The sequence below is a fragment of the Sarcophilus harrisii genome, chromosome 3 (genome assembly GCF_902635505.1).
Source record: "Sarcophilus harrisii chromosome 3, mSarHar1.11, whole genome shotgun sequence".
Taxonomy (NCBI): Eukaryota; Metazoa; Chordata; class Mammalia; order Dasyuromorphia; family Dasyuridae; genus Sarcophilus; species Sarcophilus harrisii.
In genome coordinates, this window is record NC_045428.1 from 600,301,850 (window position 1) to 600,325,009 (window position 23,160).

General features: G+C 51.1%; 1 protein-coding gene across 3 annotated transcripts; it reads right to left on the bottom strand.

Annotated features, from left to right (window-relative positions):
• Window positions 1-773: 773 nt before the first annotated feature.
• LOC116422913 (zinc finger protein 664-like) lies at window positions 774-18,197 on the bottom strand. 3 transcript variants are annotated; one of them, XM_031963382.1, is made up of 4 exons: window positions 18,142-18,197; window positions 13,561-13,733; window positions 4,904-5,419; window positions 774-2,566 (listed from the first exon to the last, which is right to left on the bottom strand). In XM_031963382.1, exons 2-4 carry the CDS (start codon window positions 13,729-13,731, stop codon window positions 1,865-1,867), a joined length of 1,389 nt encoding a protein of 462 aa, XP_031819242.1. In that variant the 5' UTR covers window positions 13,732-13,733; window positions 18,142-18,197; the 3' UTR covers window positions 774-1,864. The 3 variants fall into 3 exon arrangements, with proteins under 3 accessions (XP_031819242.1, XP_031819240.1, XP_031819241.1); XM_031963380.1 differs by lacking the exon at window positions 18,142-18,197 and adding an exon at window positions 17,123-18,118; XM_031963381.1 differs by lacking the exon at window positions 18,142-18,197 and adding an exon at window positions 16,306-16,649.
• Window positions 18,198-23,160: the final 4,963 nt, after the last annotated feature.

Genomic DNA, 23,160 nt, shown 5'->3' on the forward strand with positions numbered 1-23,160 from the left:
GGACAGAAATAACCTTGACAGGGTTGACGAGAGGGAGGTCGCAGGTCATCAGATCATAGGAACCTCAGAAGGCATTAAATCTTATTATTACTCTCCTTCCTAGAGAAGGAAAAAGAGGGGAAAGTTCAGTGATCTGCTTGAGATGAAAGCATGAGGCAAAGGCAGGATTGGAACCCAAACCGGGGCTCTTTCCCATGCATTGCATTCAGCCACATCTGGGCCAAGGGACAACTTCCCTGGGCGTAAGCCCTGGGGCCAGACTCCAGTCCCTCTTCCTCTGACCCACCCTGAGGACTGACTTCTGCCCTGGGGGGCCTAGTATAGGGCAGTCATCCCCTCCAGGACGCTGGGGTTAGCTCCCCTCAGGTCCTGTTAATGGGTCCCAAAGACTGGCTTATTCTGATTCCTGCAGGAAGGACCAGGAATTTCCTGGAAGCCGGGTGCTAGCTGATCTGGGCCAGCCAGACGTGAGCCCAGAGTTCCCCACTAAGAGAGGTAACCAAGAGAGAAAACTCTGGGCCTGGGCCTTGTCTTTCTGGCCCAAAGTGAGTAGTCTGAGTGTGAAGAGGCTGAGCCAGAGTGAGTGATGGCTTCCAGTGGAGGAGCAGGAAGGGTCGGGGCCACACACACACTCACACACACACACACACACACACTCCCATTCATGACACACTCACACACACTGACACACACACTCACTCATTCACATTCATACACTCTCACAGACTCACACTCACACACTCTCACAAACACACACACTGACACACTCACACTCACACACACAGACACAGACACAGCTCTAAAGTCTCAACTTTCCCATTTGCTGCCCCTCCCCCCAGTTCTCAGCCTGCCCCTTGGGGCCAAACAGAACACAGAACAGTCCTTCAAACACTTTAATGAGACAAAGGAAGTGGGACCAAAGGACCCTGGCAGGGAGAGGGCCTTCCCTGCCTATGCCGGAGGCACCAGCCTCTCCCACACCTGAAAGGCTCCTGTCCACCTCTCCCCTCTTAAACAACTGACCCCCCTCTACACTCTGACCGGACCCCCAGCAGGGGACAGGAGGTCTTCATTGGGCCCCTCCCCCAAGCACAGAAGTCTCGGGAAGTTGGCCAGGTTAGCCAGTGGGCCAAGCTGGCATCCCCCCACTCCTCCACCTCTGACACCCTAGAAGCTGGAGGGAATATTGTTTGCTTCCCAAAAGGCCCAGCAGCATTCAAGGAAGGGGCAGCAAACTACGCCGGAAGCTGGGCTCCCGAGGAACAGGAAGGCCATTCAGTGACCCAGCCTGTACTGCCCAGGGGACGCAGGGGTGGTGGAAACAGAAAAGAAAGGAAGGACTAATGTCACCCACAGGATCCTAGACCCTCTCTTGAAATGTGGCCCCTGGAGCCCACCCTGCCTCCTGCCTAGTCCCTTCCCTCCACCCTACGGGCTCCGGGATTCCATTTCCAAAGTTCCCATCTCGGCACTCAGGACCCGCTGGGGCTCCCACTGTGCTCGGTGAAAGCCGGCCCGGAGCAAGGTCCCAGCCTCCTGGGCACCCCTGCCACTCATTTCACCCCTGAGACTCCAAAAGGACACGTGACAGCTCTGGAAGGGCACCCTGGGTTCTGCATAAAGCAAGCTTGGGGACCCGACTTGTGCCCGTCCCCATTTCCCAGAAGGGCCCGGGCTGAGGCAAGGCTCCAGCTGCTGTTCGGGCCTATGGTCACGTTCCCAAAGCGTCACCCCACCTGCCCACCTCTGCAGGCCCCCCAAGGCAGGCAGCCCTCTGGGGCCGGTCCGTCCCGCCCCCGGGTAGGGGCCGAGACCACGCCCGTGGGCCGCCGCCCACCCGCTCCCGGACTCCCTCCCCGGGGCCTCAGCCATCGCCGGGGGCCCTGCCGAGCTGCAGCGGGCTGCTGGGGAGGCCGAAGCCCTCGGCGCGGACGCGGCGTCTGCGGGGCGCGTCCCCGGCGTGCCCCCTCTCGTGCACGGCGCGGTAGGCCACGTCCTTGAAGAGCTTGGGGCAGTGGCGGCAGGGGAAGGGCCGGGCGGGGCTGTGCACCCGGCGGTGCTGCCCCAGCAGCGAGGGCCGGGCGAAGGCCTTGCCGCACGTGGCGCACGCGTAGGGCCGCTCGCCGGTGTGCGAGCGCTGGTGCACCGCCAGGTAGGAGGACTGCTTGAAGGCCTTGCCGCACGTGGCGCACGCGTACGGGCGCTCGCCCGAGTGCACGCGGCGGTGCGAGGTCAGGGCGTTGGACTGCTTGAAGGCCTTGGCGCACAGCGGGCAGGCGAAGGGCCGGGCTCCGGTGTGCACGCGCTCGTGCACCCGCAGGCTGTGGCCGTAGGTGAAGCGCTTGCCGCACGCGCCGCACGCGTGGGGCTTGTCCTGGCAGTGCTGGCGCCGGTGCAGCAGCAGCGCGGGCCCCGCCGCGAAGGCCTTGCCGCAGTCCGGGCAGGCGAAGGGCCGCGCCGAGGCGTGCTGCGCCGAGTGCCGCTGCAGCTCGTACGGAGACTTGAAGCGCTTCGGGCAGGACGGGCAGGGGAAGGGCCGCTCCCCGCTGTGGATGCGGCGGTGCTCCTGCGGGAAGGGGAGGCCGGAGCTGACCGTGTGCCCGGCCTGGGCCTACCTACCCTCCGGGGGGGGGGGGGGCTCACCCAGCCCCGCCAAGGCAGCCCTCGGCTCCCTCCTTCTCGCCTGCCTGCACCGCCCCGTCCCGCCCCTCCTGCCTCCCCTGACACACCCCTCCTCCCTCCCCGTCCCGCCCCAGTCCTTCCTGCCTACCCCGCCCCTTCTAACCCCCCCACCCCCTCTTCCCTCTCCCGCCCCGCCCCCAGCCCGCTCCTCCTGCCTGCTCCACCCCGCCACTCCTGCTTGCCCCCCCACCTGCTCCGCCCCGCCCCTCCTACCTCCCCGTCCCGCCCCTTCCCTCCTACCTGCTCCGCCCCGCCCTTCCCACCTCCCGCCGACCCACGCCGACCCACCCCTCTCCCCGTCCCGCCTCCCCGCCCCGCCGCAGCCCCTCCCCTCCTGCCTACTCCGCCGCGCCTCTTCTGCCCCCCACTCCCCATCCTTCTCCACCTGCTGCTCTGTCTCTGTTCTGTCCCCGGCCTTCTCAGTTTAAGTCGACCCAGTTCAATTGTATCAGTAAGCATTTATTAAGTGAATACCGCGCCAAGCCCTTAGTTGAAGTGGGGGGCTCAAAGATAAAAGGGCTGTAACTCTACCGCTCCTGGGAGAGCCTTTGCCTCAGTGGCCACCTACCCTCGGCCACTGAAGGGGTGTGGCCTCGGTCAAACACTCGTGGAAGACCTGAGCTTAACCGAGCCCAGGCCTCCCTCTGCCTCCGAGGCTACGTCAGCTCGGGCCCACGTACCCAGGGGGCTCTGGAAGGGAAAGGGGGCAGGGGACCTGCAAATCCCCTCCCCCCGGTCAAATCCAATTCACTCTCACGTCATGGCCTCGCCTGCCTGACGTCATGGCCCTCTTGGAGAAGGAAGGGCAAACAAAGCACAAGCAAATGAAATAACCTTTGTAGTCCCTGCTCCACTAGGCTCCCCCTGAGCCTGGGGACACTGAGGCTACGGGATCTTTGGGTCCGACGAGGGAACTTGGACTCTGGGTGTTAGCACTGAACATAACTTGCTAAGAGGTGCCTCTCCCTAAGAGATGGGGAGAGTGGGGGTGCGCTTTTATATTGGAGTTGGGAGCTTCACGTGATAAAGTGTAGGGAGGACAAAGAAAAACAAAGGTAACTGTTCTTGGGGGGGGGCGTCTGAACCTTGTTACTGGGAAGGGTACTTTGGTAAAGAGCGGATGAGGAATTAGCCCCTCACCGTGAATTCTGGGGAAAAAAAACAAAAAACAGTGTGTGTGCTGGCTAAAGAGAGGAGAAAAATGGCTGCTGTGACATTTCCTAGAGAATGAATTTAACCCTTGAGGAGCAATATATGAAGAGGACCGGGAGGTTTCACTCAGCATCTGAAATGAAAGGAAAGGTGGATTTGGCTTCCACATGGGAAGAATCAAAAAGAGACTTTTCTGGATGTGGGAATAAAAGGAAGAAGCCAAGGAGGGGGGAGCTAGGAGCGGGAAGGGGGGGCAGCAAGAGGGTGAGCTGCAGGAGGAGAAAGCCCCAAAGCACAAACAGCGGGTTCCATTTTAGGGGTGCAGAACACCAATGGGTGAGCTGAACCCAGCAGCATGAAGGACTGCAGAAATACATGATGAGGGCTCCAGGGGGCGTCCCGATGAAGTGAAGGTTTTGTAAAGTTGGGAGAAAAATGGGCATGTTTGTGAGCAAAAGAACTTTCATATGGATGAAAGAGAGGAGGGAGAATGAGGAAAGAAGCAAGCTCCTGGAAAGGGGAGGCAGGGGGGGTCCCTGCTGCTTTTGGCTGGAAGGGCCTCATCATTCTGGGACTGTAACAGAGAACGGGGAAGATCAGGGGACAAGCAGGAACAGCTCAGTGAGGGCGCCGACATCCATCTGGGCTCTGCCCAGTTGTCCGACTTCACCCAATAGTTCAGCATCTCGCCAGAGGAGACAGATGGTGGAGGTGACCCAGGTCGGGGCTTTTGAGAAGATGAGGGGCCAGGGGTTTTTGGGGAAAGAGGGCTGAGCATAAATGTCAATCACAGCGTCAAGTTTGGGCAAAGAGGCAAAGGAGACCAGAACCTGAGGGATGACGGCCCTCCTCCTTTCCTTCTTCCCCCTACATCTATCCTCTCCTCTTCCTTTTGTCCCGCCTTCCCCATTGCTTTCTCCCTGTTTTTCCCCAGAATCCCCCACCTTCTCCCTCTCCCCTGCACCTTCTCCTTCTCCCCCTCACCTTCTCCCTCTCCTCCCCAGCTTCTCTCTCTTCCCCTCCCCCCCCACCTTCTCCCTCTCCCCCGCAGCTCTCTTCCCTGGCTCACCTGCAGGTTGCTGGCCCTCTTGAAGCCCTTGCCACAGGCCTCACAGGTGTGGGGCCGCTCCTCGCTGTGCACCAGTGCGTGGCTCTTGAAGTCAGAGTGTCTCTTGAAGGCCGCATCACAGAGCTCGCAGTGGAAGGGCCTGGCCGAGTTGTGGACCACCTCGTGGCTGAACAGCTCCCAGGCCCGCTTGAAGTGTTTGCCACAGGCCACACACAGAAACCGCTTGTCCTCCATGAGGCCCTGCCCTGAGCCGGTACCCCCTGATTCTTCCTCCCCTTCTGGCTCCTCCTCATTCTTCGCCACGGCCTCCCCAGAAGCCTCCACCCCCATCCTGGCCGCTGCCGCCACCATTGTGCCTCGAACTAAGCGGGCTGTGGAATGGACTCCATCATTGCTAATGAAATGGACCAGACCCGGAAGGGAGTCTGAGGGGGGCTGCTTGTGCTTGGCTTCCTTCTCCAGCTCCTCCCCTGCCCCCAGTGGCTCCTCCTCTTCTCTGGGGGACACTTTAGGCTCCTAGGAAAGGAAGAAATGGCGACTTAGGTGACCTCAGAAACTGGCCAGGGAGAGTCAGTCCCCTTCAAGTCTCTGGGAAAGCCAAGGACCCTGACCCTCCTCCAGGCCCCCAGGGGCACAATCTGGGAGTCGTCTGGGACTCCTCACTTTCTCTTACCCCCATATCCAAGCTGGTCCAAGACCTGTGGAGTTCAGTTCTGCAGAACCTCTCACATAAACTCCCTTCTCTCTGGCACTGCCCCCCATGCTCTTGTAGGCCCCCAGCCAGACTCTTGCAGTAGTTGGGAGGGGGGGATTTGCCCATCTCGTTTCCCTCTCCATGTTAGACCATCTGCTTAGCCAGCAATGGGACTTCTCTAAAGTGCACATCTGACCATGTCGCTACCCACCAACATCAACTCCAGAATATCGTTTGACATTCAAAGCCCTTTCTCACTTAGTCTCTCCTACCTCTCCAATCCCTTCTGTGCAGTCCTTGACACCAGCCTCCCAGCTGCTCCTGGCTCTGAACATGTTCTCTGTGTCACACAATTAGAATGATCTCCCTCATCATCTCTGCCTTCTGGCTCTCCTGGACCCTGTTGTCCCAGCTTCTCACCTTCTTTTTTTTTTTTTTTTTTTTTTTTTGCTAAGGCAGTTGGGGTTAAGTGACTTGCCCAGGGTCACACAGCCAGGACGTGTTATGTGTCTGAAGCCAAATTTGAACTCAGGTCCTCCTGACTTCAGAGCTGGTACTCTATCTATTATGCACCTAGCTGCCCCACTTCTCACCTTCTTTATCAATTTTCATTTCTGTGCTTTCCTTCTATTAACTATTTCTTATTAATCTTCTATAGATCTTGTTTGCATATATTTGTTTTCTTGTTTCTCTTCCATTATAATATAGAGAATCAACTAAAAACTATTTGAAATAATTAAATATTCCAAATCACTATTGATTAGAGGTTGTGTCAAGAGAATTGTTTTAATCTGCATTTCTCTAATCAAATTGGCTAATATGACAGGAACAAATAATGATAAACATTGGAGAGGATTAATACATTGTTGGTGGAGTTGTGAAATGATCCAGTCATTCTGGAGAACAACTTGTACCTATGCCCACAGGGCTATCAGACTGTGATTACCCTTTGACCCAGTAATACCATTGCTAGATCTGTATCCCAAAGAGATCATTAAAAAGGGGAAAGGACCCATGTATACAAAAAGATGTATAGCAGCTTTACTTGTGGTAGTAAAGAACTGGAAATTGGGGGCATGCCCATCAATTGGGAATGGCTGGATAAATTGTAGTATATGAATATAATGGAATACTGTTATGGGCCAGAACTTGAAACAAGGTGCTAAGTCACTGGAATTGATAGAGACAATGCGTATGTACTTAGTTCACACCTTTAGAGTTCACACCTTTAAGAGAGTTCACACATTAGAGTTCACACCTTTAAGAGAGCATATATAAGGAGGAGCCCATTTAGCCCACTAGAGACTTTAAGAGATTCACAAGTCAGAAACCCACAAGCCCACTCTCTGGCAATCGGAGTCAATTCATTCCATTTTCCATCTTTCTGATGGCTGGAGGCTTTGGATTCAGAGAAAGCTGGAGGCTGAAGCTGGAAGACAAAAGGATTAGCAGCAAGAGCTCTCGGAACCAAGGAGAGAAAAAGGCTTCTAAGAAAGCTAACTGGGCTATTTTGAAGGAAAAAACAAAGGATCTGGACTTTAACTCCTGGCTGCATTTGAGGTGATGATTACTCAGAACTGAAACTAAGGCTGCTCCCAGAAGCCCCGCAAGAAACCTGCTCCCAGAGAATTTTATATTTTAGAGAAGAGACCATTACAGAATACTATTGTGTTACAAGAAGTGAGCAGACAGATTTTAGAAAAACCTGTAAAGACTTAAATGAACTGATTCAGAGTGAAATGAGTAGTTAATAAGGAGAACATTACACACAGTAGCAACATCGTGCAATGATCAACAGGCTTAGCTTTTCTCAGCAATACAATGAGCCAAGACAATTCCAAAAGATTCATGATGAAAAATGCTACTCACATGCAGAGGAAGGACTATAGAATCTGAATGCAGATCGGAGCATAACATTTTCACTTCTTTTTATTTTTTTGTTATGTTTTTTTTCTTTTGTTCTGATTCTTCTTTCACAACGTGATTAATCTAGAAATAGGTTTAATATGATTGCCCATGTAGGTCCTATATCAGAGCTCTTGCTGTCTTGGGGAGGGAGAAAAAAAATTGGAACTCAAATCTTAATGTTGAAAACTGTCTTTTCATGTGATGAGAAAAAATAAAATATTATTAGGGAAAATAAAATATTATTAGGGAAAATAAAAAGACTATCAGTTACTTGTGGAGAGGACATGTTTCTGCCTTTCTTTGTATCCCCAGATCTTAATGCAATGCAATGGCTGGAACACAGGAGGTGCTTAATAAATGTTTGTTGATTTAACCCACTAAGACCCCTTCTACACTTCTGGCACAAGTGGCAACAAGGGGTGCAGGAGGGAGCCAGAGTCAGAGAAGGAAACATTAGCTGATGATTTGAGCCAGAATCCTGACATTGGGGGGTGTCCATGGGCTGTGAAAAATACTTCTCCCTGGGGGGTCTTGGGTTCCACGGAGATGGCTTCAGAGGGCTTCCCCTCAGCTCTCATTCTCTCTAATTGTGACTCTGTTAAGACAGAGGTGGAGGAGGGAAGAAGGAAGGGAGCACAAGGACTGGGTCCCCAGGGCAGTGGGCCTAGTCTATCACCCTTTGACCTGAGGCCTGACCAAGCCCACAGGAGCTGCCCCTATTGTCCGTCAGACCATCAGCTCCATGTTCTTTGACCAGGTATCCCCATCACTTGGCACAGTGCCCGACATAGAAAGACTTAATTGATGTTTGTTGATTGACACACTGAATTTGCAGTCTGCTGGGTCATTCCAGGGCAGCAGCTCTCCATCACGGCTCCCCATTATGTAGCTGGAAAGCTGAGTTTTTGAATAAAAGAATATGACTTCATATTTCTCTATTAAGTTCAGCTGCTGTGATATGGCCTATTATGGGTCAGATCTTCAATCCTGATCAAACTACATTCCAGCATTCCCCTTAAAGGCACACAGTAGGCACTTAATCCATGCTGTTCTCTTCCCTTCCCCAGATTGCTGGATCCTGTTCCCTCCCCTCCCCAAGCCTGGAATGAGATGAGTGCAGCCTCACTTGACCCGGAGGAAGCCCCTCCCCCTCAGGGTCATGGCTATCCCTCACGGATCCTCTCCAACCACCCTCACCACTTCTTTTTGAAAACCTGGCCTGCCAGAGTATCAGCACAGAGTGTGGCAGGAAGGATTCTGAGGACACTGCCCGGGGCACTGGCCCAGGATCATGCAGACAGGCTGGGAAAGGCAGACTTGAACCCGGCTCCTCCTGACACAAGGCTCCCTCTCCCCTTCAATCATCTTCAGGGGGTCTCCACAGGAACTGAGGTGACACTCACCCCTGACCTCTCAGAGGCCCCGGGCAGCCCTCAGTCTTTCCTTCAGCTCTGAAGGGCAGCCCATCTGGACCACAGCCCGTGGGCTACTTTTGGTGTTCAGAGAAGGCCAGGGTCCCAGCCCAGTCACTACGTGTGACCTTGGACAAGAGTGTTCCCTTCAAAGGGCCTCGGTTTCCTGATCTCTAAAATGGGGGAACTGCCAAGATGCCATCTGAGACTCTTTTGACTCTAGAGGCCTCTGGTCTGAAGGCTTGAATATGGCTTGTGGGATGCGGCTGCTGGGACGTGGTTGCTAGGACGCAGTTGCTAGGACGTGGTTGCTAGGACATGGCTGCTGGGATGCTTTCTCTGAGCTGCACAGAAGCTGCTTCCACCAAGTCGTCCAATAGGACAAAGCCAACTCCACCAACATGCACTTATTAGGTGCCTGCTGTATACCAGGCACCAGCCTAAATGCTGGGGAATACAGAAAAAGGCGAGTGTGCTCTCAGACCCACCCTAGGGGCAAAAATGATCAAAAAGGCAAATGGGAAATGCTGGGGGGGTGGGGTACTACAAGAAAACAGGAACCCCGATGCACTGTGGGTAGAGCTGTGAATGGGCCTGGCCATTCTAGGACACAACATGGAAGGACACACCAAAATTTACCTTTGACCCAGCTATGCCCCTGCTAAGATCAAAGAAGTCCCACTTGGACCAAAACTATCCAGAGCAGCAATTTCTGAGAGCTAAAAACTGGAAATCCAGGGGATGCTCATCAACCGGGGAACGGCTAAATAAGCTGCAGAGCATGAATGTGCCCAAGAAATGAGGAAGCAGAAGGTAGACAAACACCTGTATGAACTGATGCAGAGGAGGGTGCAAAATCAGGCCATTGGGACCCTAATATCAACATTTCAAAACAACAATTCTGAGCACTTTTTAAACTAAAAAACAATGAAATGAGGAGAACCAGGAGAATAATTCATGTACTGACAACATGATTTAAAAAAAACAAACTGGGCAGCTAGGTGGTGCAGTGGATGGAGCACAAGCCCTGAAGTCACCAAGACCTGAGTTCAAATCTGACCTCAGACACTTAACACTCCTGGCTGTGTGACGCTGGGCAAGTCACTGAACCCCAATTGTCTCAGCAAAAAACAAAAAAAGCTTCAAGAGCTCTAATACCATTCAATATAACAGAGAAATGGTGATGAAACATGTCATCCATGTCAGGGAGATGATGGATTTAGGGTATGGAATTGATGTAACATGATTTTGTGGTTCCTGATTTTTTTTTTGGAGGGGGGGTGGTTCTGTTCTGGCAATAAATCAGTGACTCTAGATCTTCTGGCTTTGGAGTCTACCTCAGGAAACTCCCACAGCCAATCTTCTGATTCTGGCCACTCCCCATGAGGTCAGATAGCTTCTGGTCTCAGGATAGTCCCACAGATCAAACTCCTGAGACAATAGTGAAAAGACCTCTCCTCAATTCATTGCTGATCGTCAGATCGATAATCTGTTGGTCAGTGATAACCAAATTCTGGAGACCACTCCTCAATTCCTTGCTGACAGGTAATCTTGTCAGCAAGAACCAAATTCTGGAACCCACTCCTTCTTCCTACCTATGAGCCACAGAATTAGCATATCGATGATTGAAAGCCAGATAAATCTATCTCCTTGCTTCTGTTTCTCTTAGAATTCCAGTCCACTTTGTAATGGTGTTACTATTACAATAAACTTTGCCCCTTGGCTAACTAAGGAGATGGGTTCAAGCCTGCAAAATCTTATGAGACATTTCCGACACCAGTATGTAATCTCAAACTTTTGGGGTCCCCCTTTCCAACTCAACAAAATAAAACATATATTTTTGTTACATTACTGGGAGAATTTGTTTAGTATAAACTGCATATTTATTCTATTTTTTCTTTTTTTAATTCAATGAGAAGGGAAAGAGGGAGTGACAGAAAAATACATTTCTGTTAACTTTTTTTTTAATAGAGGTGGGAGGATGCTACAGATGCAAATTGTTGCATTCACTTCCAGATGAATTCACTGTGGTTTTTTCACTTGTTTTGTTTTGTTATGAAAGACATCTCACAAGTGGGAGTAACCTGTAAATGTATGTAATGTAGAAAAAATCAATAAAATTAAAAGTGACAAAAAAATAAAATAAACCATGAGAGAAGATATTAATAACAGAAGGTAACATAGGTTCCAAATCAGCTGAAAGAGTCCAGATAGCTCTCAATAAATGTGGACAAAAGAAAATAAAGAAAGATGTAATGATTGGAGAGCTTCTTGAGATTCCCTAGAGGGCTAGGAACCACAGCGGGGTGTGCCAGCAGGGATTAAAAAGAGAAAACAGGGTTGTGAAAGCAGAATTTCTGGCCTGCAAAGCAAAAACAAAAGATAAAATTGAAAAAATGTTAACTCCTTTGTGGCTAATTTTAAAGGAAAAAAAAGAGAGAACAACTGATTGGTAAGAAGAGAAAGACAATCTGGAAGAAGACAAGCTAAAAGCAGTAACATAAGAAAATATGATCTCCATATGTACAAGTTAACACAATGCAGCAAAAAAAATTAGAAAATACTCAGATCCTTTGAATACAGAAAAGAAACTGCAGATTAAAAGAATACAGTCACCTCTAGGGAAGACAAATAGTGATTAAACTTAACAATTCCAATGGCAAACCACAAATTTTGCCATCAACCAGAGGAAAAAACGTTCATATATAAAAGAAAGACAATTCAAGAAACACAAAACTATTCTGCATTCACCAGAAGCTGCAAGAGATAATGGAATAATGTGTCTAGAGAGTAAAAGCATTCTGTAATATAATCTACAAACCTGAGCCTAACCATTAATGAAAAAGGTGGATATTCTATTTTTTTAAAAAAGAAGTATATAAAACATACCAGCCCTGAACAAATTATTTGCTTTGCAAACACCCTTGACCAAAAGAAAATAAAAAAGTAACCGATTCGGCAAGGCACAAAGAAGGCAACAAGCAATAAAATAAATGCCCTCGAAATTTTTTTAAAAAGGAAAAAAACTAAAACGAGAAATATTCCTGTGAAGTTAGCAACGACAAAATAACATTACAGAGCTCACTGATAAATTTCCTCCTAAAATAACAGGGAGACTGGGATGAAAGCAGAAGCCAAACAGAGGGGCTGATGAAGAAACACACCCAAAACTTCTAGGACTGAGCACTTGTCTACAAGTCAATCAATGATTTTTGTGGGACTCAATTACAGAATAGAAGGAAACAAAAGGAGGAAATGAAGAAGATGGGGAGAATATACACACTAGTCAAATCAAAGGCTCCAGTGTAAAGATCACTCTGCTTGAGAGAGAAAACAGAAATAAAGCCTGTATTAAGCAGCCCTTAAGAAGAAGTTATCATCCTCCCATACGCTCTGCAGCTGTTTCTTCTTCCTTGGAGTTTCCTTTCTCCGGACAGACAGAAAACCACGCACACAAAACGGTGCCCATTCTCTACACCAGAATCCGGTGCTTCTTGCTCCTATCTGCGATCATTCCTGACCAAATCCCTTGGGATTACTCCCAGCATCTGCCTCCTGAGCTCGTGTTTCTGGCCAATAAGCATGACTGGTCGTGTTTGGGGGAGCCCAAAGGCTGCTGGTGCCCATTCCCACCTCCAGACCCCTATCACTCAGTAACCTTTCCTACTCTGAGGTTCCTCAATCCATGTTTTCACCAACTGGCCCTCGGAGGAGTTGTGTGCGGCTCAGTCTCCCCTTCCCGGCTCTCCTCATTAGAAAGTCCCAACCTGTCAGGTCCTCACCTGAGCTACTCCTGGGCCCGCTCCTCCCCTCCCCTCCGCCACACACAGTCGGGTCCTGCCATCACCTGAGCTCCACATCACAGTGCTCCATTCCCACATTCATAGATGCTGAAATCCCTTTATGGGATCAGAGCATGCTGGGATCCATCTTGCCTTTGCCTTACAGCTCCTAATTCCGTTCTCTGGCCTCCCATCCCACAAGCCCTCAGTTCTTTCCAGGCCATCGCCTCTGCAAACGGCCTCCACCAACTCTAATCCAAGCTTGGCAAGCAACGTCTCCCAGGTCTTGTACAGCCCCCAAGCTGACAATGACTTTTCTATTTTTAAATAAAATTTTATTATTTTTTATGGCAATCGATTGTAGCAAGGACCGTACGATAACCGTGGCAGCTAGCTTTCCTGGGCAGAGTCCGTCCACCTGCCCTGCCGCCATCAAAGCAGCTGCCCCCAGTCCTGATGGCCCATCTGGCCTCCCTGCCCTGTGAGCCCGGGCAAGTCTCTGCATCTGTGAAATGGAGACAAAATCTGCCTCCCGCAGCTCCGGGGGATGGAGGCCCTGAGCTGGCACACAGCGGGCACTATGTACTGAGGATGGTGATGATCATACGAGCTCCCAGCGGCAGGATCGCCTTTCCATCTATCTCTGTGCCCACTTTACACCATACACACCCACTTGCATAATGTGTGCTGGGCTTGGCTGGATCCCTAGAAGCCAAGCTCTGAGTTCTAATCCTGGCCCCTTCCCACTAGATCCGTGGCCCCTCCTCTCCAGGCTTTGCTTTGTCCATATCTCCCTCTCTGGACTCCTTCCCCCCTTCACTCCCCCAGGACCTGGCCAAAACAGAGCTATCTGTCACCTACCTTGACCTTCAAGGCCTCCAGTGCTCCAGGGCCCTTCTTCTGGCCAGGACTGGGGTACAGGGGACCCGCTTCCCTCACGAGATGATGCCTCCGAGGAAATGCCTGGCAAGGGGGTAGGGCCCTGGCCCCTCCCCTGGGCTGCCCACCCCGGCCTGTAGAGTGCTCCTCCATGTCTGCAAGAGAGAAGAGAGCTCTGAATACACTCTGAGCCCAGAAGCAAACCCTGGAAGGCTGCCTGGAGAAGGAAAAGGAGGGCTTGGCCAGGAAGGTGCATGATGCCCCGTGGGGAGCCATCCCCCATTGGGAGACAAATGCTGCACCTCAGAGAAGACTGGGGGAGCCCCTGGAAGCCTCAGTCTATGTCCCTCCCTGTAGCCGGCAGCGAGAAGGGCTCAGGGACCCCTGGGGAAAGCGGGTGCTGCTCCAGGAAGCCTAGATGCACACCCCCTCACAGTGACCCTCAGAGGAGGGCAGGATCCCTCACCCTTGCAGCCCCCCCCCCAGGGGGGAGCCACTGGCTCCCTTCAGTGATCTGTGGTCACTCTGATTCCTTCTGATAGGCCCCCCAAAAAAGCTGCCCCTCCCTTATCTGGACACCCATGCCCCTGCCTACCCCCAGACCCTTCAAGTCCTAGTGCTGCAGAACCCCAGCGGATGCTCCTCCTTCAGACCCTGTTTCCCGGCTCCCCCCAAAGGTCTGACCTCAATCTATCTGGGGCCCAGGCAACAGGAGCAGAACTCTTCCTCCTGGAAGGCTTGTCTTTCCGGACAATGTCACAGGTGTCCCAGACAAGGTGGGCTTTAAGTTATTATCCCCATTCTCCTCATGAGGAAACTGAGGCTCAAGAGTAGCAGCATGGCCCCACCAAGAGGTGGAGGGGAAGCCCTTTACCCATCACTGTTTCTTTGACATGGGACCCCACCTCTGGGGGCCTCTGACCAGAGGCTGAAAGGCCATGTGCTGGGGAGCTGGTGCCTCTGTCCCTTTCAGCTCTATCGGTGAGTGGGTGAGCCAGGTTGGGGAAGGTTCAGCCCCAGGGCCCGGTGGGATCCCTTCCTGCTGAGATCTGATTCTGACCCCCACATCCCCCAATGCCAATGAAGTCCCCCCACCACTATCCCAGTTTCCTCCTCTCAGCAGGCACATCATGCTCCCCTTGGATGGCCAGCCCTAGTGTCCGGGCCCCCACCAAGGGAGGTGTGACCTGAACAGGGTCTCCCTGCTCACAGCCCATCCTGAGCCAACCCGGCCCCTGTACCTGGCCGCCCCTGCTCCCGCCCCAGCCTCAGCTGAAGGCCCCTGGGACTCCTCCAGCAGTGCAGGAGGAGTAGCTGCCCAAGGCCCGGGCAAAGTGCACGCGGATGGACTTGGGGCATTGGATATGTGGGCATGTCCCCTCACTGTTTCAGGCCTATTTCTTCACCTCTAAAAAGAGGGGCTTGGACTAAATGGCCTCTGGAACCCCCCGAGCTCTCGCTTGTGGCCTCAGCTCCAGCCTGCTCCCACATCCGTGGCCATGGCGGACTCTCCCAAGAGGAGGCAGGCTCCTCAGGCAGACTTGTTGGGTCTCTGGCTTGGACTCTGGCCCAGGCCTGGGCTTGGAGCGGGCCTGGATGTGTGGTGCTTGTGAGTCAGCTCCAGCTCCTTCAGAGACTCGGTGGGGCCCCCACACCCAGCGGCTTCTCCCTCACTCCCCCTTGGACCACCAGCCTCCCAGCGGGCAAGGCCCCTACTCTGACCCAGACCGGAACAAGAACTCCCCCACAGCAGCAGGACAGCCCAAGCTGCTCTGAGATAGCCCCGGTCTACACCTGCTCACCCCGAGGCTGCTGGGCCCCGCGCCCTCAGGGGGGTGGGCCCTCCTGGCAGCCCTGCCGGTCTCCACCCTGCTCTGGGCTGGCTTCCACCAGCTGGAACACGCCCCTCTCCCACATGTGTGGGACAGACTCCAAAGCAGCAGGAGGGCCCTGGGGGGACTTCTCCCAGCTTCCTCTCCTTCAGACTACATCTCCTCCATCAGTGGGCCCTGGCCCTGGAGGACTGATGTCACCTGCAGCTGTCAGAAGGGCTGGAGGGAGGGGGGGGAGCTACTGCAGGTGTCAGGAGCCCCACCCAACAGATGGGCAAACTGAGGCGCAGCCCCCCCCCCGCTGGTGTCAGAGCGGGAAGGCTCTGCCCCAAGCCACCACCCCTCGGGGGACACGCAGAGCAGGGGACCCCTCCCGTACTGCAAGCCCAAATGGGCCTGTGCAAGGTCAGAGCTTAGACCCTCCCCCATCAGCCTGATCCAGGGCCAGGCATTGAGCCTAGGAAAATGGGGGGAGGGGGGAACTGGGGCCGGGGCCCAGCTGGAGATGCCGCTGGAACACTGTGCTCCTGCGTGTTCCATGAGGTCTGAGGGGAGATCCCCAGGGTTTGAGGCCCCTGGTTGGCCTGGGCCTGGGCTAGCCCTCTGCCACGCGGCTGCCAGGGCACGGCCGGGAGAGGCTCAGGTGGGCAGCAGCCCTCCCCCGGGGGAGCCCGGCCCGGTCACAGCGGGAGGCCGCCTTCATAGGCCCGCCCCACGGCCGAGGGGGGGCGGGGCGGGCAGAAGGGGCCCAGGCAGGGATTGGGTGCTTGCTGCCCCACACCCCGGGAGAACGCCAGGAGCAGGACGGGGCTGGACCCCACGGACCTGACCTAGGCCTCCGACTGCTGGCCAGGAGGGCCCCTAGGAAACTGGGCCACACACGGGGGCTCCTCACCGCAGCGCTCCCAGGCAGCGCATCTCGGCCGTGGGCGTGCCCCGCTCCTGGCAGTCGGTCCCGGACAGTGGGCGTGCCTGCCCAGTCTGGTGGGCGTGTCCCTCCCAGTTCTGGGCGTGGCCACTGCTCTGCAGCCACTTGGTCAAACGCCCTCCCTGAGGAGAACCCCACCTCAACGTCAGCTCCGCCCTGGCAGTAAATTCTTCTGGCAAAAAACACTCATTAAGCGCCTGCTGTGTGCCAGGCCCCAGGTGCGGGGAGGGCTGCCTGTGAAGCGGGAGGGAACTGTTTCCTTTGTGTTCCCTTTAAGAAATTGTATTTCCTTTTGATCTGTGATCTCTGAGTCTCAGCCCCTCCCGGGGAAGGCATATCCCACCCCCCACCCCCCCCCCCGCTCCCCCCCAGAGAAGTTGTCTTTCCTGGATGCCAGGGCCTTTGATTCAATTAGAAATCCTGGTCAAAAAGCCCCCCTTTGAAGTGTTCGTTCCAATAGGAGATCCGGGCTGGAAACCGATAAGCATCTAAGCCTGGGAACCCCGGCTCCTGAAGCCCCAAGACTCCTTTAAGGGGGCAGCATCTGCACTCACTGTTCGCAGATGGCCCGTGCACTTTGCTGGTCCCTGCCCGCCCAGCATTCTCAGCGCCAAAACTCCATTTCCCATAGATCTCTGCCACTCCAGAAGTCAGTCCCTTAAAACTGGTTTCTATCCAACAATAAACTTTCATTTTGCAACTAATGATTCGGGAATGAGTGAGTTCTTGCACTTTAAACCTAGGCCGATTAAGGGCATCTTTAAGAGCTCTTATTGCCACTAACCTCTTGACCACCAGGAAATGAGAGCATTCAAACCGCATCATTTGGGCACACAGGAGGCACTTAAGCAATGCTTTGATGACTGGAGGGGAAGATGGACCTGGGAGAACCTGGAAAGGTGGAGAACCTCTGGGTTCAGATTCTATTGTAGGCCCCTTGAGGGCAGAGGCTGCCTTCTGCACCTGTCAGAACTGTAGGCACTTAATCAATGCTTATCACCCACTGGGGGGTGTGACCTAGTGACCCCACTTCCCACCCCCACCTGCTCTGGAGCGGGATCCCAGGAAACCGGGTTCGAATCCTGACTCTGGGACCAAGTAACTCGTTTCATTTCCGGGGGCTTCGTTCTCTGCTGTGAAATGGATGCACACGCCCGCCCTCCCGCCAAGGAGACCCTTAGCCCGCCTGACAACCTTTAAAGCACCCCACGAGCTTTCCCTCTGCAAGTCTGTTCCCCGCCTTTCCGCCACCCCAGCACTCACAAGGTTATCTCCCCAACCCCACTTCAGACAGTGACCCCCGCCCACCAATTTCTAAATATGGACATACCCCGCCCCTCCATGCCCACGCAGGCGCACTGAGCTGCACAACGATTTCTAGCCCCTCACCCATCGTGATTCCCTCCCCTCAGCCAATAGGCACGCCCACCCCTTCCCTCCGCTCAGCCAATAGGCACGCCCACCCCTTCCCTCCGCTCAGCCAATAGGCACGCCCACCCCTTCCCTCCGCTCAGCCAATAGGCACGCCCACCCCTTCCCTCCCTCAGCCAATGGATGCGCTCACTCCCTTCCCTCCCTCAGCCAAAGGGCGCACCCACCTCCTCCTGCTTGTTCATTGGTTGGGTTCCGCCGCCCCACCCCACCCCCGCGACTCCGCGATAATGCTCTTCCTCCCGCTTCCCCGCTTCCCCCAGAGAGAAGAGGGTCTCTCGCCCACTCCAGGCGGAGCCGCGGCCCGGAAGAAGCCCTCCCTTCCGTGTGAGGGGGTGGCCGAAAGGCCAAGGCTCCGAGTAAGGGACTCACCGGGGCCGCGGCCGCCAGCTCGCTCCTCACCCCCCTTTTCTGCCCTTCACCCCCGCCTGACGGCCCCCCCCAGCCCCCCCCCCCCCCCCCCCCCGCCCGAAACAGCCCACACTTCCCTTTTCCCGGTTCTCCCCAACAGCACCACGTGACTGGGACTGCAGCGCGACGGCGGCATCGCGATGCGCATGCGAGCCTTGACTGGGCCCCGCGGGGGTGCTGAGCGCGGAGCTGCACCAGTGCGCAGGCGCATTCGCATCAGTGCGGGTGGTCCCCAAGGCTCCGGCTCTGCCATCCCCGGAGCGTAAATACAAAATCTGTTCATAGCTTCCCTCCTGAAGCTTGCCTTCTGCTGGCGAGAATGATAGACTTCGAGAACCTGAAGCGGGAACACTTAGCCGGGGGCATATGGGTAGATTTCACAGTCTGGGAAGTTGTAGGGCTGATGGAGGGAGATGGACATGTTTATTTTCATTTGCCGCTAAATAAAACGTAGCACTTCTTTCAATTATTTTTTAAAAGCATTTTCCCGAGAAGGGGTTCAAAGGTTCCACCAGGCTGGTAAAGGAGTCCATATCAAAGAAGTTAAGCACCCCTGGTTTAAAGGGAAAAACTCCCCGTGTTACAGAAATCTTGGGGAAACTGGAAAGCACTTGGGCAAAATTTAGGGCAAAGAAATAAATGATAAAATTTACTTGACATGTAACTGGGGGGAATAAAATACTATTGAAAAATAAATTAGGCCAACAAAATACACCATGTTTTTCAAATATGTTCCAAATAGATATTTGAATTTAATTTTAAAAGGTCCTATCGCTGTCTGTTGGCTCCTTGTGTACTACCTCTAAACATGTTCCTGTCTTCCTCATCCTCAGAAATAAACCTTAACCATCTTCCACTATCTCCAGCGCTTGAGGAAACCTTCTAGAATCAGGAGCTAATTATTCGCTTACTCTCTTTTTAGGTACTAAAATGTGTCCCCCGGAACTGCTCTCTCCTAGATGACCAATGATCTCTCAGTTGTCAAATCCAAAGGACTCTTCTCATTGGTTCTTTTTAACTTCTCTGCAATCCTTGATACTGTCACTCTCTCCTCCTTGAAATGCTTTTCATTCTAAGTTTTCAACAGATCTCTCTCCTGGATCCCCTCCTCCCTGAAGGACCACTCCTCCTGTGTTTCCTTTAGGATCCTCATGCAGATCGCCCCTTCTAAGTGCCGCTGTCCCGCAGGGCTCTGTCCTGGACCCTCTTCTCCCTCTGAACTCCCGAAGCTCCCATGGACATAATTATCCTCTCTGTGCTGATTCTGAAATATTCTAACCTCCCTGCTAAAGTCCAGTCTCACATCTCCAACTTACCTTGCGGGCATCTCAAACTGGATGGTCAGCAATAATAACAAGAATTAACCGTTATATAGTGCTGTGTGTCAGGCACCGCACTAAGCAATTTTTTGTTAACAAATATCTGATCCTCAAAAACAACTGTGGGATATAGATACTATTATGATATCCTGTTACAGATGAGGAAACTAAGGTAAAGAGGTAAACATTTTTCCATAAGTGTCTGAGGCCACATTTGAACTCCAGTCTTCTTGACTACAGGAACTGGACTCTTTCTGCTGAACAACTTTAAACTCAATGTGTCCAAAACTGAATTTCTTATCTTTCCCCTAGATCTTCTCCCCTCTAACTTTCCCTGTTACTATAGAAAACATTGATCCTCCCACTCCTTTGGGCTCATGACTAAAAAGTAATCCTAGATCTCTCTCATGATATTTCCAAGCTCTTGGTCAAGGCTTTCATAACTATCACAACAAAAAGAATCCTTTACAAAACAAGTAACAACACAAAAATAAATTGTAAAACTTTTGCATGAACAAAATTAAAACTTTTGTCAATTGAGAACAAATCTGAATCAGATCTATTTCTGGTAAGAGTCTGCTATACATGTATGTGTGTACATATATACACACATAAGTATATGAATATATGTGTGTGAATTAACCCATATAATTGGTTAAAGGATATGAGCAAAAGTTTACCTCAACAAATGAATTGCAATCTATAGGTAGCCTTAGAAAAGATTGCTCCAAATCTCTAATAATAAAAGAGAGGCAAATAAGAGAGGCAAAAAAACTCTGATATTTTGTTTCATGCCTAACAAAGATGATAAAATATATAAATAGTGTCAGAGTGGCTTCACAAAGACAGGCAGTTAGAGGAACTGGATAGCAATCTGGAATTACTCTTTAAAAGCGACTGAGATGTCCATGCCTTTTGACCCATCAATTTCAATGCTTGTCATACACCTCCAGGGAGATGAAAGACAGCATGTGAGAGCCCATATGAGCCATTATAAAAAATAACAGTACATTTTGTTGTGGCAAAGAACTAGGGGAGGAGAGGGCAGGCAGAGAGTAGGTACAAGTCAGGGAGCTCACAGACAGCCTAAATAAGCCCCATCATTACCCAAGATTTCTCACTCATCCTACGTTGGCTCTGGTCTAGCTTTAAGCAATCTCCAAAGCATTCTGGGGAAGTTTTTTGATATGTTTCTACAAACTACCAACTTGCCAAATAATTGTAAGGCTGTTTTACTTTTGTATTTGTCTCCACAGCCTGTAGCATTGTGCTTTACACACACCAAATACTTAACAAATGATTTTTCATTTGTCCATTCATTCCAGAAGGTAACTTTTTAATGGTTTGATTGGCATGAAAATAGATTTATAAATCAATATATGTGGTACTGTTACTTTTATTAGCTTAGCCATGAACAGTGAATTTCCCTTTCCTTGTACAAAACATAAATAGTGTATTATTTTCTCCCTGATTATAAGTTCCTTAAGGATAGGGATTGTTTTTATGGTTTTGGGGTTGTTTGTTGTTGTTTTTGTGTCTTTAACACTTAATATAGTAAATATTTGTTGATTAATTGAGTCTCTCCTACAGGATTGGTAATCACCAGAGGTGCAATGGATAGAGCACTGGTCTGAGAGTCAGGAAGACCTCAGCTGAAATTGAGACTCGGAAGCACACTAGCTGTGTGACCCTGGGCAAGTCACTTAACTTCTGTTTGTCTCAGTTTCCTCAGCTGTAAAATGGGGATAATAACAGTACCTATCTCTAAGAGTTGTCATGAGGATCAAATGAGATAATATTACTAATAGCACAGCACCTGACACGTAGGTACTATATAAATGTTTATTCCTTTTCCTCCCTTTCCTGTGTCTTTCCTGTTCAAAGTGAATGATTTACCTCAGGTAAACCTATGACCGCTTTTCCTGTTTATTATAGTTATTTTGTTTGGAACTGTTTATGATAGTGAACAATTGTGAAAAGGTATCTGATTTGATATATCCCACCAGTCAGGAAACAAGCATTTATTACCAACTTGCTACGTGCCAAACATTGTGCTAAGCACTTACATAAGGAAGAATAAAAACAGTGCCTGCCCACCTCACATAAATAACTAGGTACAAACAGGACATATGCAGAATAGGCAGAAGGTAAGTAGTCTACCTCTCTGTGTCCTTCCTTCTCTGTGTCTTCTTCTCTCCTTCTCTTTCTAACTCTTCCTCTCACTGTCTCTTTATTTCCATCCCCATTTCTCTCCCTGTCTCAGTCTCTGTCTGTCCATCTGCCTGTTTCTGTCTCTCAGAAAGATCCATTATCTAGTCTGTCTATCTCTGCATGGGTATACATCTTTTTTTAACTCCCCTTTGCTGTCAGAGATTTTTGTTTCTGTAGAAAAGAGATCTGTGATCCCCGTGTGCAGATGAAAGGTATACTATCCCCCACCTGTCTCATAGAAGGGGATACTCCAAGAATTTGCTTTCTCCTATCCCCATCACCATAGCTAAGAAGTTGATGCTTTAGCTTTAGGGTAATAATGGTGTAGTGGGCTATGGACATCAGCCCCCAAAGCATGATATTCCAACCTGGGTCCAGTCCAAGAGACCACATAGTCTGGAACTGAATGGACTACACTTTGTCCCTTTCCCTCCCTTCTTCTTTCCAGTTTTGAAGCCTGTGAATGAAGAGATGGGATCCTATGTATTCCCCCCCCCCCAAATGTAAGCTGTGAGCACATGGCTGCCTCTATTTCTTTAATGTTCACTCTTTCCTGATCTTAGATGAATGAAAATTTTGAGATGGAACTGTCCAGGTGGTGACCTTTTCATCTTTGAAAGATTCAAATATCAGGGGAAGCCAGCAAGACAGTCATTGAGACTCATTATAAATGCCCATTTAAAAGTTAAAAAATAACATAAATACTTTTTTATTGTCTGATTTGTTGCTGATATAACCACTAGGGAGTACAACAGACTTAGTCTCATGAGCTAATGGCCCCAAGTTAGTTGTTTTTCTGCCCTTGGAATGGTGGTCATGAAATATGAATGGCTTGTGATGACAGTCCCAGTTACAGTCATATTACAAAGTCTCCCTGACAAGGCTCTAGTTATACAAGTGATTCCATTCCATCCCATCTTCTCCAGCAGATTGCCCCATCATCTCCTTGTCTATTGGGTCATTCCTTGTTATCTTCAAACATATTCACGTCTTACTCATCCTCAAAAGAATCCTCAGTTGGTCCGTCCATTTCCCCTGGTTATCATCTGCTATCCCTCACAGATATTCTCCAGTGGTCCTCAAACTTTTGTTCTCAGTATCTTTATCCTATTAAAAATGATTGAGAATCTATCCAAAGAGTTTTTGTTTATGTGGTTTATAGTTATAGATATTGATCACATTAAAAATAAAAACTAATTATGAATTTGTAGACTCTCTGAAAGGATTTCAGAAATTCCCAGGATGCTCTGGACCAGACTTTGAGAACCACTGTTCTAGGCTGAGCTGTCTATGATGAATGCCTCCTGGTCTTGTCCTGGTCACTTCTTAATGATCTGTAGTCTAGCTTCTGACCTTACCACTCAGCTAAAACTGCTCTCTTCAAAGCTGGCTATGTCACCCCCTTACTCATTAAACGCCAGTGGTTCCATATTGCCTCCAGGACCTAATA